Here is a 15,739-nt window from a genome sequence, read left to right on the forward strand (position 1 = left end):
TGTAACACTGGGTAATGTTGTAACACTGGGTAATGTTGTATCACTGGGTAATGTGGTATCACTGGGTAATGCAGTAACACTGGGTAATGCAGTAACACTGGGTAATGTTGTATCACTGGGTAATGTGGTATCACTGGGTAATGCAGTAACACTGGGTAATGTGGTATCACTGGGTAATGCAGTAACACTGGGTAATGTGGTACAACTGGGTAATGCAGTAACACTGTACCTCTATGGGCCCCACTAGGAAGTCAATAGAGATCTGCTGCTCCCGGATTTCCTTCAACGATGCCATGGCGATGCGGATATCGTCCAGATCTTTGATCTGCCTGTTGAGCTTCTTTCCTGCCTCGTCCACAAACAGGAAGATCTTCTCCATCTCACACCGGTACTTCCTGTTGCAGTGGAGACCGTAGTCCACCATCCAGCTCTTTGTCTCAGCTGTCAGGGACAACTTCAGGTCCGCTGGAAACCAAACCAAATAAGAATACATTACATTTCCGCATTCTGCAAACTCTTGTATCCAAAGTGACATATGAATAGTGACGTCAGAAAGAACAAAACAACACAGAAACAGAACTCAATATCAAAAATCAGATGTGTGTGGTTGTAACAGTATTTCAGTGGTCAGAGTCAAGGATCAGCCTGTATTCACCAGCCAAATTTACTGTGTTGCCACAATCCAGCTACCAGGCACCGATACAGGTACAGTACAGCCAATGCTTTGGGTAAAAGCATCGGCTAAATCATCACATTACCTTTTGTTCATGTAAGCACCCTAAACTGAGATGAACAGGTGACGTCACCTGTATAGAGAGCCAGCGCTCCTACGCTGAGGTACTCCGGTTCTGCGTTGATCTCCAGCTCCAGGTCTCGGTAGTACAGCATCTGGGACTCAAACTCAGACAGTAGAGGGTTCCCCTGGCAGAACCGCAACAGGGTCTCCTCACGTTCCTGCCTCCAGATGTGGTGGTAGCGGCCGAAGCGCTCCAGGGCTGTCAGCACCTCCTGGAGGAGGGACAGGGAACAGCATGTAGGGGCCGCTAGAACAACAACATCTGCTGGATTAATAAATAAAATAATGTCCCTCCATTCATCCTCTATGTTCCCTCCATTCTGCCTTCATATCCCTCCCTCCCTCCTTCATCTCTCTCCATACCCCCTCCCTCCTTCATCTCTCTCCATTCTACCTCCATACTCCCTCCCTCCTTGATCTCTCTCCATTCTACCTCCATACTCCCTCCCTCCTTGATCTCTCTCCATTCTACCTCCCTCCTTGATCTCTCTCCATTCTACCTCCATACCCCCTCCCTCCTTGATCTCTCTCCATACTCCCTCCCTCCTTCCGTCCATGCATGTACCTTCTTGGTGGAGTTGATGGAGGTGCTGAGGACGGACACCAGCTTGACAATTTCCTTGTTCTCAGACACACTCTTGTAGTAGTTTCTGGCCTGGAAGGGCAGGGCCTGGTTCACAGACACGTCAGAGGTGCTGCCATCTGGGGAACAAGCACATTCATCTGCCGTGGAAAACAACTCTTATCAAACAGAACAGTACTTGTATGGCCCCTTTCACTAGCAATGTCACAAAGGGCTTCCCACTGATCAGCACCTACGACCAAGCGAAACCCTTTGAACGAAACAAGGAGAAACTGCCCCAAAACTCGGAGAAAGGACGTGTCCATAGCGTTTTACTGTGGTGGGATGCTGAGGAGGAACCTGATTCAACAGATGGTTTGGTACACATATTGTGTAACATAGTAATGAATAGAAAGGGAGTATCTAAACAATGTTTTGTAGTGAAAATGATTACTGTTTAAAATCATTCCAGTGTTTGGGCAAAGTAGACCAGTTTAGCAGAAAAAGGGATCAATCATTTCTACCATGTAAAAGCTCCATTTCATCTTCATGAAGACCTAAAAAATGAAGCTAATGCCCAGAATGAGCTTTCACACACCCACCACTCCTGATACTCTTTAGGGACATTCTGAAACTCCCACAAACAGAAACACTAATTGGATAAATCCACTGGACCCCAGGTTGGATTTTCTTAGAATATTTTTTATAAAGTCATGCATGTGACTTGCTTTGCCTGGCAAGCTGTAAAATAGCAAAATCTCTTTCATCCTATGACTTTGCTACATTAGCTGCAAGACAGTAGCAGCCTGATGAAACAGCTTGGATGTAGTTTGTGACATCTTAAATGGGGTTGTTTAAGCGTGCGTGAAATTTGCTGCCGGTTTCTAGTCTGACAGCCATCCTCTGTTGCTCTGAGAGTTTCTGAGAGGCTGTTTCTGAGAGGCTGTTTCTGAGAGACTGTTTCTGAGAGGCTGTTTCTGAGAGGCTCATTGTGATTGGCTGTTTCTCAGAGGCTGTTTCTGAATGGCTGTTTCTGTACCTGCCAAGCTTCGGTAAGACGTTTCTCCATCCTCTGATTGGCTGTCAGTGCTGTCCTGCTTGAGAGCAGCCCTGCGTTGCTCGCTCATCTTCCTCTGTGGGGTAAGAGTTAACTTTCATTACTACAAAATAAAAGCCCACTTCATGTGCAGGGAATTTAAACTAAATTTGATGCATCAAACATTCTTTTTAGTTTTCAACTGTGTTAAAAATATAAATATATTTCCATATTTCTACTTCATTTACTCCATGCTCCAGTTTGTGGCTGTGTGGCAGCAGAGTCAAGCCCACCTTTGAGATCCTCTCCTTGCTCCACTGGCCGACGCCCCTGCTCACGCTGACCACACACTCCACCGCCCGGTTCAGGGCCTGCTGCACCTCGTCGAGGCCTGGCACCATCAAGATGTTGGGGATGGACAAGGTCACGCTGGCCCTGAAGATAGGCTGCTGGCCTCCTCCCTTCCCTCTGGAGCCAGGGTCGCTCTCTGCTGCAGGGGAACAGGCCGCTGGGTTAGGCAACAGGCCGCTGGGTTAGAGAACAGGCCACTGGGTTAGAGAACCGGCCGTCGGGTTAGGGAACAGGCCTCTGGGTTAGAGAACAGGCCGCTGGGTTAGGGAACAGGCCGTCGGGTTAGGGAACAGGCCGCTGGGTTAGAGAACAGGCCGCTGGGTCAGGGAACAGGCCGCTGGGTTAGGGAACAGGCCGTCGGGTTAGACAGCAGGCCGTCGGTTTAGAGAACAGGCCGTCGGGTTAGGGAACAGGCCGTCGGGTTAGGGAACAGGCCGTCGGGTTAGAGAACAGGCCGCTGGGTTAGGGAACAGGCCGTCGGGTTAGGGAACAGGCCGTCGGGTTAGGGAACAGGCTGTCGGGTTAGAAACACAGCGTTTGACATTGGGTTACAATTGTTTGTTTGCGGGGGTACATTTAAGCCCTTTGGAACATTCAAGCCCAAATCCAAACGTCCCCTTTTTTAACAACGCCGCTGTCTCAACCTCTGTGTGTTTGAGCGAAGGCTCACCCAGGAAGTGGGAGAGGGACGAGGGCTCACCCAGGAAGTGGGAGAGGGATGAGGGCTCACCCAGGAAGTGGGAGAGGGACGAAGGCTCACCCAGGAAGTGGGAGAGGGACGAGGGCTCACCCAGGAAGTGGGAGAGGGACGAGGCGTGGATGCGCTTGCGGAGGCCCTCCAGGGTGTTGCGTGTCAGTCGCAGCAGGGCGTCCATGTTGCGGTGGTTGAAGTGGGAGAGCAGCTCCTGTGCTTCCTCCTCCATCACCTCCATCAGATCCCTCTTCTTCTTTCTCCTGGCCAGAGGGGAGGAGGCGCTGGCCCCGATGCTGGGCGCGGCGCTGGGCACTGTGGTGTTGCGCGAAAACAGACGACCCTCCAGACGGCCCTCCAGACGGCCCTCCACACGGCCCTCCACACGGCCCTCCTCCTCACCTAGAGAGAGACATACTGGAGGTATGACAGAGGTCGTACACCTCTGTCATACCTCTGGCTGACAGACAGGCAGACACTCCCAGTGCCAGACCTTCATCCTCCTCATGCGCTGCTTTGCTGTCCCCTCTGCGCTCCTCCGCCTCCTCCCTGGCCTGCTGGAAGTCCAGCAGCATGTTGATGAGCTCGTTGGCTGCCTCCTCCACCAGCGTGCTCTTGGTGTGGAGGCTCTGGGCCCCTCGGATGCACAGCTCCTGACAAGTACACGGCCACTCAGACTGTCACAACTCGCACACTGCAGCAACTGTAAAAATCATATATTACAGATATCCTATATCGTATATATCGTATCGCATATCATAACCGATAATCTTTCAGAGTGATGTACTGTACGATGGGGGGGGGGATCTGAACCAGGAATCAGGGTTCCAGCAGTTCATTAAGGTTAGGCTGGGTCCCAGTGTTAGCAGACTGTTGGGTACTGGTTGTCGGGGGATACCTTGGTGGTCTGAACAAACTCGTCACAGGGCAGAGGATCGTCAGGAAGCACGCACAGCACAGCGCCACTCATGTCCTGCAGCACGGCATCAATCCTGAACTCCACCAGGTCATTCACCCTGTCTATTAACAGCTCCAGGTGCTCTGGAGGGGGAGAGATGTGAGACACACACACACACAGAACACACACACACAGAGAACACACACACACACACACACAACTGGTGTGTATCTTACCAAGAGCAGTGTTGATGTGCAGCAGGTACTTGTCTATGTTGAGGGAGGTCCAGCTCAGGGAAGTGAGGCCTGGCAGCAGCGCCTCATCCACTTTTGCTACGTGTGGTGTGATCAGTTGTTCAAAGGCACTCTGGATCTTTCCCCTCACTCTGGAGTTCTCATCCAGCATCAACTACAGTTAGACAGAACCAGTCAGCATCAACTACAGTTAGACAGAACCAGTCAGCATCAACTACAGTTAGACAGAACCAGTCAGCATCAACTACAGGGATACGGAACCAGTCAGCATCAACTACAGTTAGACAGAACCAGTCAGCATCAACTACAGTTAGACAGAACCAGTCAGCATCAACTACAGGGATACGGAACCAGTCAGCATCAACTACAGTTAGACAGAACCAGTCAGCATCAACTACAGGGATACAGAACCAGTCAGCATCAACTACAGTTAGACAGAACCAGTCAGCATCAACTACAGTTAGACAGAACCAGTGACTCTGATCTCCTTGTCAGAGCCAGGTCAGAGGGAGACATGCTGTTGCTCAGTGCTGCAGGCCTGTGGCAGCAGAACAGTGAATCGGACCTGCAGCTTGTTGAAGTTCTGCTTGAGGGAGTCTTGCTTCTGCTGCAGGAAGACGGCAAAGGGAGGCACGTCCAGCCTCATCCTGGTCATGCAATCAGTTTCCCTGATCTGAGCCAGGAGCTCAGGGTCAAAGTTGACGTACAGCTGGCCTGTGTCTGGACACCTGACCAGCAGAGAGGCTTGGAGACCCAGTCGGGCCACGTCCATCTGGGGAAGAGGAGGACATCTTAAGAACCTCGAGTTTCCATAACGTTGTGAATCAGACTGTTATTGAAGAACCATGACGTGACACGTTATCAACCAAAGGTGAGTCCTTCAGAGTGCTCAAAGCCTCACCCTAACCTTAACACTTATCCTAACCCCAACCCCCAGGCCCCCACAGCCAGACATTCACCTGCTGCAAAGAACCCTTGCCCTCTCCCCTGTACCATCCTCTCCCACTCCCCTCTGCTCAAACCCCCCTCCCCTCACCTGCTTCACCCATCCCTGGTGGTACAGCATCTCGAACTCCAGGAGCACCCGGGACACCCTGTTGTAGTTCCTGATGATGCGCTTGGCGTCTGCCGTGGCGAGCACGCCAGGATGCTGCTGGAACAGCTCCATGGGCTCCTGGATGCGGCGGTACAGCTGGCGAGCCCACAGGATCCTGCCCGCCACCGGGGGCAGGTCGCGGCCCACGGGGGGGTCCGTCTTCTGCCTGGTGTAGATGCGGGACACCATCTCAATGTCCCGGCCGTAGCTCTGCAGGATGCTCTGGTACCGCTCCTCAACACCCAGGTCAGGGATGTCCAGTCTGGGAGAGGAAGGGGAGGGAGGGGGTTTGACATGGGGGTGTGATGGGTGTTTAATGGACTGTATGGAGTAGCATATTGTGTATGTTTCTGTGAAGGATGTTAAGGATTATTCATGAAGTATTTATACTTTGTATCTTTTTATATAAGTGTTTGGTTTGGTTAGGATAAATGTTTTGTTTCACAATGTATGCTACATGTTTGGCTTCCCGCAATGTTTGGGGCTATCTCGTTGTTATGATCAGTGACCTATGCACTTTTGTAAAACTCTCTTGGAAGACGCTCTGGATAAAAGCGTCTGCTAAATGCATAAATGTAAATATATATTTTTGACTAATGGGGCATTTAAGGAAAATATAGATCAATTAACCAAAGAAAGTACCTTTCAAATTTTTTCAGTACATTCAAAGCTCTCTCTGTGCTCTGAATCTTATCAAATGTGTTATCCATGAAGGTTTTCAGCTGGTTCTGAAATGACAAACAGCAATAAACTCTGAAATTGATTTTGTAATTGTTCAGATCAATTATCATAATCGTTTATGAAACTGTTTCAGTGTAGAATCATAGCCCTACATGGAGTTCAGTGGTGTTCTTGCAGAACTCCTCATAGTCCAGATCGAAGTCTGTTCTTCTCTGGTCAAGAAAGCTGTAGTGTTTCTTCTTCATGGTCAGCACAATGCCCTGACATACACACATGCACACACACAAGCATATAGACATACACAAAAACAAACACAAGCACATATCCATACACACACACACACACAGAGTAGGATGATCAATAATCAGAAGAGTGTTCTGACGCACACACACACACACACACAGAGTAGCATGATCAGCATAGTGCCTTCACACACACACACACACACAGAGTAGCATGATCAGCATAGTGCCTTCACACACACACACAGACACAGAGTAGCATGATCAGCATAGTGCCTTCACACACACACACACACACACACACACACACACACACAGTCACCAAACCCACTATGACTCCACACCCTAATGTTTAACAGTTGCCTCAGGTAGTGTTTCAGCTGAATGGTTATGTGAGTTCTGCAGTGAGGATGGGAAGGTATCCTGGATATTAAATCTCATGCAGGTGACGGCAGGACTTCATGGAGATACTCGAGGCAGTTACAAAAGCAGGTGACAGAGTGTATAATAGTGGTAATTACCATGCAGCTTACTTTAAAATATGCATACCCTGTGAACAAATGGTTTGCCAAGACTTTGTAATTGATCGTAATCAGCTTTTGTTTGGTTACTTGAGACCGGAAAACTCAATTGTGTTCTATCAGACTGTATGGACAGAAACTACAATTTCACTTTAGATTTGCAACATTATAGAAGACAAAATGTTTGAAGTCAAACTAAAGGTATTTCTTTGTTAAAAGAGGGTTTTGTGTTTGTGAGTTTTATGTTTGTGTGCCAACAGTTAAAATGGCTGCATGCATAGAATGAAACATAGACGATGGAAAAGTAAACATGTTTTTACATGTTTGAAATAAATGTATTTTATGAAAGGAAGACAAAGATTACCTCCCATTTCCCCTGCATTTCTGCAGTCTGTCCAGCAGGAGCAGCAGAGAGAGCAGATTGGCTAACGTTACTACACTTAGAAAGTCCAACACAAAGTCAACCTATTTGAATACATACAGCTACATCCAAACTGCAATGTAAATCTGCTTGTAAAGTGTATTTGACATTCAAGAATTCAGGCTTGAAAGTGTAAGTAAATGTATCGAATAAGAATGTGCTTGATTTTGTAGATTAAATAAAAAGAAAAGTAGACATCAAACCCATGGAGGCGTGTCCTAACCTGAAACCTGGTTGCCAAGGTTTCCAGGCCCTCTATCTTGGAGTCCTGCAGAGTGGAGTACGTGTTGATGGTGTCAAACATCTCCAGGATCTTGTACAGGCGTCGCTGGAACGTGTCAAACTTCCCAAAAATGTACATCTCACTGAAGTCAAAATGTCTTTCTGAAGAACTCTGCTCCAACTCCTCCTTGGTCTTGTGGAAGTATCTCTGGTACTCCTGTAGAAGAAACAGAATAACACTCTTTCTATCTTGTCAACCACAAACCGTTCCCTCTTCAGACCGTCTGTGAGTGTCTGGAGCCTGTGAAGGTGGAGGAACCTGTACCTGGTTCAGCTGGATGGCTGCCCTGAGTTTCTCAGACAGCAGCTCCTGGGGCTGCTCCCAGATTGATGCAGAGTAGTTGTTGGTGATGTAGGCCTTACAGGCTGTGATCATCTGGTTGGTAACCTAGGAACATTAGATCCAGTGTTTTTGCTAACAACATTAGATCAATGGGTATGGTGCTTTGGGTTAAGATAATGATTCACAGGTAGGGTTAAGGCACAGCCTTGCATGCACATCTACATTTTGTGTCCATTTTGTACCAGTAAGCTAGTCAGTGATGCTGGGGTGTGTACCAGTAAGATACTCAGTGATGCTGGGGTGTGTACCAGTAAGCTAGTCAGTGATGCTGGGGTGTGTACCAGTAAGCTACTCAGTGATGCTGGGGTGTGTACCAGTAAGCTACTCAGTGATGCTGGGGTGTGTACCAGTAAGCTAGTCAGTGATGCTGGGGTGTGTACCAGTAAGCTACTCAGTGATGCTGGGGTTTGTACCTTGACGAACAAAGAGGTGATCTTCTCTGAGGTGTTGTAGTAGCGGGAGATGCTGTGGATCATCCTGATGGCGTTGATCAGCCCGGGGATGGCCTCCACCATGGACACCTGGGTGGAATGCCCACACGTCACACGATCCAGTACGCACTACATGGAGCTGGAGGAGGTCTGGCTGTCCAGGGCTGCTATGATGGATTAGGGTTATGATGCTAGAGTTCCAAAACCTTGACCAGCACAACATGTGATCTGGGACCCAGGGAATGAATTGACCTTTAGCAAAAGCCCCATCCACCTTAGTTACTGTTGCTAGCCTGTCAAGCTGCACTTATTCATATAGCAGGTACTACTGTTAACCGTAAGGTTCTATTGGACAATACCGTTTGGGGGAAGGGTTTTTCAAAAGGTCAATTGGATTATTGTCAACAGTATTTGAAGGTTTAAATTCAGATAAAATATCCTTTAGTATGATTTAAATTGAATGTACTCCAGGGAAACCACTTATTAGTTAGTAGATACTTGGTTTAGTGGATATTTCACAGATATATCTGGACATCTCACAGGGTCGTTGTTGTAGAGCGGGTCGCAGAACTTCTCCAGGGTGTAGAGGTACTTGACGTTGTCTTTGGCCTCGTTGGCCGAGTCTGTGATTCTCGTATCCAGTAGTCGCCACGGCTACAGGGACCACAGAGGAAAACAAACCACAGGAAGTAGTTACCACAGGTAGTAGTTTGAGAGAACTGCATCTCAGCTCGGTCAGTCAGTTTGAAATGATAAGGCGAGATAAATAAAGCTGATTAAAGGATATTGCTGGAATGCATCATACAGCCTTTGAGGTGCCAAAGGTCTCACCATATCATGATCCTAGGTGTTGATGTTGAAAAAAACAAATCTGAATAATTCAGGAATCATGCTATGCCAGATAAAAATACACTACGACTACAAAAGTATTAAACACCCAGTATGTTTTACGTGAATATTGTCTCTTGACTATGTATTTTCTGTATTTGTACAGCAGAGTGTAATCTATAGAATGTAGTGTAAAAGTGTATGTTGATCATTGTAAGACTTTTGCACAGTACTGTACAACCAAATACACCCAGCCGTGTTGAGGGCCGAGATCCACACTGACCTTGATGAGCTTAGAGCACCAGGATCCACACTGACCTTGATGAGCTTAGAGCACCAGGATCCACACTGACCTTGATGAGCTTAGAGCACCAGGATCCACACTGACCTTGATGAGCTTAGAGCACCAGGATCCACACTGACCTTGATGAGCTTAGAGCACCAGGATCCACACTGACCTTGATGAGCTTAGAGCACCAGGATCCACACTGACCTTGATGAGCTTAGAGCACCAGGATCCACACTGACCTTGATGAGCTTAGAGCACCAGGATCCACACTGACCTTGATGAGCTTTGACTGGGCCATCATGAGGACCCCGAGCACGGCCTTCACCTCCGGGCTCTTCAGCTGGTCCAGCAGGTAGTTGAAGCGGGACGTGCGTTTCTTCCAGTGGTCCAGCTCTGCCCGGGGCCCCAGGTCGTCAGCCTCCTTCCTGAGCTGGTCGCTCTCTGCCAGGACCTGAAGCGTTACCGGAACACCACAGGCCGATGAGGCTCAGAAACACAGATTGTTGATTGATTCTGACCGACGAAATACTGTTAGAACTACGCACTTCTGATCCTAGATAGACTACTGTATTCTCTATATGCACTATTTGAAGCATCTGTAACAGTAAACAAATAAACATTTACATTTAATGAGATTTCAACTCCAAAGAAGTAAGACCTTGATCCCCAGAAGGCCCTGGTCTTACCTGCTCTATCTGTTTGATCCAGCCCTTCATGCAGAGCTCGATTTTCTCTGTGGTCTCAGTGCTGTTGGACGCAGCCAGGTAGTCAGAAGGCCCCTTCAGAGTCGTCAGGTCGAACGTGTCACACTTTTTCAGGTTCACCTGAAAATAACATCAAGCGTCACCAACACATTTATCATGACAACACAGAAATTACCCCCCCCCCCACACCCCAAAACAACAAGTAAACAAGTATGTTCGTACTCATGCTTTGTAAGTATACTTTAAGTATACTTAAGTATACTTAGTATACTTAAAGTATAATCTTGTTTCCCCACTCAGTGCATCACCTTCTCCTGCAAGCTCTCCTGTGCCCCGGCCAGCACTGACACAAAGCTGTCCAGGGAGCTGATGAAGTCGTGCTTGACGGCCCGGGCCTGGGGGCTGTCGGGCTCCCCCCAGCCCTGGCTCATCTTCCTCAGGGTGGGGATGAACACCTCGGACAGCAGCTGCTCCACACTCCTCAGCAAGCCCACCTCCCTGGTGTCCAGCATGTTGAAGTTCACATCCTGCGGCCGGAACAGTACATTATCATTCATTTAGCATACTCTTCTAGTATATACATGGGGTCAGATGGCTGAGTGGTTAAGGAGTCGGGCTATTAATCAGAGGGTTGTTGGTTCGATTCCCGGCCGTGCAAAATGACATGTCCTTGGGCAAGGCACTTCACCCTACTTGCCTCGGGGGGAATGTCCCTGTACTTACTGTAAGTCGCTCTGGATAAGAGTGTCTGCTAAATGACAAAATGTAAATACACATGTATATATGCATATACTGTATGTAATGTAATGTAATGTAAGTTGCTGTTATAGTGAGTTCAGGTTCTATTTCTGACAAATATGAACAAGCTGTTGAGTGCCGGTGTCTGCAGTCTCCATGTATGAAGGGCCTGTCTTTGAGGGAGTTCTTCATCAGACTGACACTCTACCCCGTGTCCTTTGTGTGTGTCTGGTCCTTCTGCAGAAAACATGGACTGTATATCCTGTATACATCCAAAGGGTCGCGTAGCGCAGGAGATTTGAAAAACTGAAATCACAGAGCCGGTACCAGAAGAGATGCTTTCATCCAAAGCAAGATATCAAGGGGAATTGAACCTGCAACCTCTTGATCTGCTGTGACATGCTCTAACCACTTAACTGTGCCCTCCGTTTGAGTCAAGGAGATGAAGTTAGGCTCCACTCGGCTTGTGTTCTGTATTTAATGCTTGAATGTTTGTAACTAATTCTTGCAAATTGTTACTGAATACAAGCAGCAACGATACAAATATCCCTGAACTGCCTTTCGGATGCTTGGTTGTCATAGATTAATCAACTATGTTATTGTTACTAATGACAAGACAATAGAACCCAGAGGGATGATCATTAGGCTGCAGGTACCAAACCACTAGGATGTTTTTAACCATCCTTATTGAAAGGATTTTTATTTTCCCCCTGAAGGAAACGCCATGGCGGTCCGTAGGGGACCGTGGGGGACCGCGGTCGATGCTTTCCCGGCAGCAGACAGGTGTGCAGTAATCATGCCTGTGTGCATGTGATGCTGATTAGGTCTGCGGAGGGCCTGAGGAGGGATCGATCCCCTCACAGCCAGACGCTCCCTGCCTCTCCCTGCCTCTCCCTGCCTCTCCCTGCCTCTCCCTGCCTCTCCCTGCATCTCCCTGGCTCTCCTTGCGTCTCCCTGCCTCTCCCTGTCTCTCCCTGCCTCTCCTTGCGTCTCCCTGTCTCTCCCTGCCTCTCCTCGCTCCCTGCCTCTCCCTGCTTCTCCTCACATTCAGCAGACACAGGAGTCTCCGTAACGGACTAGCATTGCCCATGGGGACGGGAGACAAAGGTCATGCTTGTGCCAAAGGGAAAACAAGCTTCCCCGATCATGTCAGATGTTTAGATATTCTTCCATATACATTTACATAATACAGTGTGTGTCTTAATCATCCATCTTGAATACAGCAGCTAGTCAGACGTTCACAGGTCTCATTCAGGAGGAGCTGAAGGTCAGTCAGCCAATCGGACGCGGTGCTCTTTGGGTGTGGTTTTCTACAAAAGCCACAACATGTTTCTACCACACCATCACAATGCAGTAATATATTCCTTAAGGTGTTTTGTATGTATGTGAAAATAATAATACAAAAAAATATATTACTAATAATGATAATAATTGTTATCATATAATTATTTTACAAATCTAATAGAAATCTTTATTATTATGAATCATAATATGATATTATAATATGCATATATATGCATATATATATATATATGTGTAGACATACATAATTATATTAACAGCACTCGGAGGGGATGCTCACCCTGTGGATGTTCTCGGAGGTGACCGCCCTGGAGGTGTTGGGTCTGGTGAAGAACACACACACCCCCGTCAGGGCCGCGTCCGCCCCCTCGGTCACAAACACCTTGGTCTTCCTGCTGCCCCGCACCAGAGGCGAGGCGGTGGCTGGGGACACACACAAACACACTGAAACTCCAAGAATCTGGAATTAAGAAAAGTGAATCGATTCCATTCACACTTTGAAATCCAGTGTGGGTACTTGCATGCGTGCGACATGATCTTTCCTAGTCAGTGTACATTTTATTCATCGAGCAGACGCTTTTAATATCCAAAGCGTTTCTGTATCTTTGACGTTACAGTGTTTCTCTGCGGTGTTGTGGCTTTGTGCATACAGACTGTTCTTTCACCTTCTTCTGTGGTTTCTACTTCCTGGTGGTAGAACATGAGGTGTGGAAGGCCATCTGCTACAAAGAACTTCTCCATTCGTTCAATCTGTCAGCAGGGGGCAAAACGGTGGGTCATTACAGTGTTTCAAGTCAGTATTTAAGGCATTTGTCACTATAAACTGAGTGTCATCACCATGGTAACTGCTCCTTTCTCCATCCTTCATCCTTCCTCAACAAGAGAGCTTTGGTTCACTACCTATCTAGACTTAGCTAAGCCTAACCCTTTGGTTCACTACCTATCTAGACTTAGCTAAGCCTAACCCTTTGGTTCACTACCTATCTAGACTTAACTAAACCAAACCTCACTTATCCCAAATGAGATCAGTTGCAGTATAGAACCCAACTCTTAATGACAGTAAGAGTTTTCATTTAACAGACTTGGTCAAAATGGCATTCTCAGATGGGGTGTATTTGAACCTGCAATTTCATGACCTGCAGACTGTTGAAACTCTTGGTCAAAATGGCATTCTCAGATGGGGTGTATTTGAACCTGCAATTTCATGACCTGCAGACTGTTGAAACTCTACCACTGAGCTACACTCAACCTTTAGTTCTTGAACGTCCCTTACCTACCTACCTGCCCTCCCTCCAAGATGGCCGCCTACCTGCCCTCCCTCCAAGATGGCCGCCTACCTGCCCTCCCTCCAAGATGGCCGTCTACCTACCCTCCCTCCAAGATGGCCGTCTACCTGCCCTCCCTCCAAGATGGCCGCCTACCTGCCCTCCCTCCAAGATGGCCGTCTACCTGCCCTCCCTCCGAATGGCCGCCTACCTGCCCTCCCTCCAAGATGGCCGCCTACCTGCGCTCCTTCCAAGATGGCCGCCTACCTGCCCTCCCTCCAAGATGGCCGCCTACCTGCCCTCCCTCCAAGATGGCCGCCTACCTGCCCTCCCTCCAAGATGGCCGTCTACCTGCCCTCCCTCCAAGATGGCCGTCTACCTGCCCTCCCTCCAAGATGGCCGCCTACCTGCCCTCCCTCCAAGATGGCCGCCTACCTGCGCTCCTTCCAAGATGGCGTCCTCCACCTCGGCCTTCTCCACGCCCAGGCAGGATGCCACGATGCTGAGCACGTAGTCATGTCTGCCGTCCAGCTGCGCTCGCTTGGCCTCACGCTCCTCCTTCAGCTTTTGCTAAATGTAAACACACGTACACACACACACACACACACAGACATATACACACACATACGTACGTCACACAGACATATACACACACCACACACACATGCACACGCGCATCATACAGACAACATGCACACACATACATTGTACACACACACAACACGTGCACACACGTACCCACACACAATCATTCACACATGCAGAAATAAAGTTATGTCATATCCACAATGACTTGTGTTGTGAGGTTTCCAAACATTAGCACAAAATCCGGAGTTAGTTCACTTTGAGGAGATATCTCCACCCCCCCCCCCCCCCCAAAAAAAAAGAGATTTAAAATTAGCGTGAATACTAAATATTATAATTGGTTCTATGATTAATATGAATAAATCGAACCGTAAGTTCCCAAATAAAAGACAGCTAACAAAATGAACAATCTGAACAGGTTCTGTGTTTTCCCTGTGGCTGCTGTCCAGCCAAGTTACCATCCCCGACCAGAACAAGGCTTCTGAATATGATGTTAGTATGACAACGTGTTGAATTATTCATTGAAGACTTCCAGTCCAGAGACGGTCTGAGCCCGCGGGCTGTCTGCCCCAGCTGTACCAGCTGAGCAGCCAGCCGGCCTGCAGTGCTCTGGAGGCTTGAGCTGGCCAGGCTGGTATAACACACCACTGCTTGGTTGCTTGGCACCGCTGCTTGGTAACCGAACAGAAAGCTAATAAACAAGGACTCTTTGTTCTCTTCAGTTTGGTGTTGTGTTTGTGGGATGAAAGTGTCTGAATGAATAACTTAAAAACGTTATGGTTACAACAGTGTTATCTTGGGGGCGTGTTGAGGTTTGTGAGGTTTTCTTTAGAAGGAAATGCAGAAAAATTATCACAGCAGTCCCGGCTGGAAAAGACGATCTGGATTTGAGGGAGGGGACAGGTTGACATAGGGAGGGACTGGGGAAGGAAAGGGGAGGGGAGGGGGAGAGAGATGAGATGGGTGGAGGGAGGGGTTGAAGGAGGGGAAGGTGGAGGGGAGGGTGGAGGGAAGGAGGGGAGGGTGGAGTGGATACAGAAGGTTTTAGTTTGTAGCAAGCCTGCAGGTCACACATGAGAGACAGCAGGAGAGGAGTCAACAAGCCTGGACAGGAAAGAGCAAACACATCTATTGACCCATGAGCTGACGGCAGCCAGTCACTTTAGATGCTGGTCTAGCACACCTCTCAAACACACGAACACACACACACACCTCTCTAACACACACACACACTAACACACCTCTCTAAACACACACACACACACGCACCTCTGTAACACACACACACACATTTCTCTAACACACACACACGAACGCACTTCTGTAACACACACACACACACACACCAACCCTCTCTGACAGAGCTCCAGCAAAACCATAATTCCAACCAAGCTAACGGTTGCCGAGCAACCAGTCATATCTC

General features: G+C 48.2%; 1 protein-coding gene across 1 annotated transcript in view; it reads right to left on the reverse strand.

Annotated features, from left to right (window-relative positions):
- Positions 1 to 15,739, reverse strand: part of dnah5 (dynein, axonemal, heavy chain 5) — a 69,862-nt gene that overhangs the window by 45,052 nt on the left and 9,071 nt on the right. Inside the window, 24 exon segments of the mRNA XM_084702240.1 lie at positions 230 to 465; positions 807 to 1,008; positions 1,362 to 1,498; positions 2,398 to 2,491; positions 2,688 to 2,884; positions 3,536 to 3,838; positions 3,969 to 4,089; positions 4,335 to 4,477; positions 4,571 to 4,742; positions 5,154 to 5,360; positions 5,625 to 5,946; positions 6,327 to 6,412; positions 6,518 to 6,625; positions 7,493 to 7,519; positions 7,773 to 7,988; positions 8,097 to 8,219; positions 8,588 to 8,695; positions 9,146 to 9,259; positions 9,997 to 10,173; positions 10,409 to 10,546; positions 10,735 to 10,953; positions 12,747 to 12,889; positions 13,132 to 13,216; positions 14,167 to 14,301. Coding sequence (XP_084558366.1) covers positions 230 to 465; positions 807 to 1,008; positions 1,362 to 1,498; positions 2,398 to 2,491; positions 2,688 to 2,884; positions 3,536 to 3,838; positions 3,969 to 4,089; positions 4,335 to 4,477; positions 4,571 to 4,742; positions 5,154 to 5,360; positions 5,625 to 5,946; positions 6,327 to 6,412; positions 6,518 to 6,625; positions 7,493 to 7,519; positions 7,773 to 7,988; positions 8,097 to 8,219; positions 8,588 to 8,695; positions 9,146 to 9,259; positions 9,997 to 10,173; positions 10,409 to 10,546; positions 10,735 to 10,953; positions 12,747 to 12,889; positions 13,132 to 13,216; positions 14,167 to 14,301 — 3,813 coding nt within the window.

Source organism: Hypomesus nipponensis, chromosome 2 (assembly GCF_054491055.1).
Source record: "Hypomesus nipponensis isolate SF chromosome 2, ASM5449105v1, whole genome shotgun sequence".
Lineage (NCBI taxonomy): Eukaryota > Metazoa > Chordata > Actinopteri > Osmeriformes > Osmeridae > Hypomesus > Hypomesus nipponensis.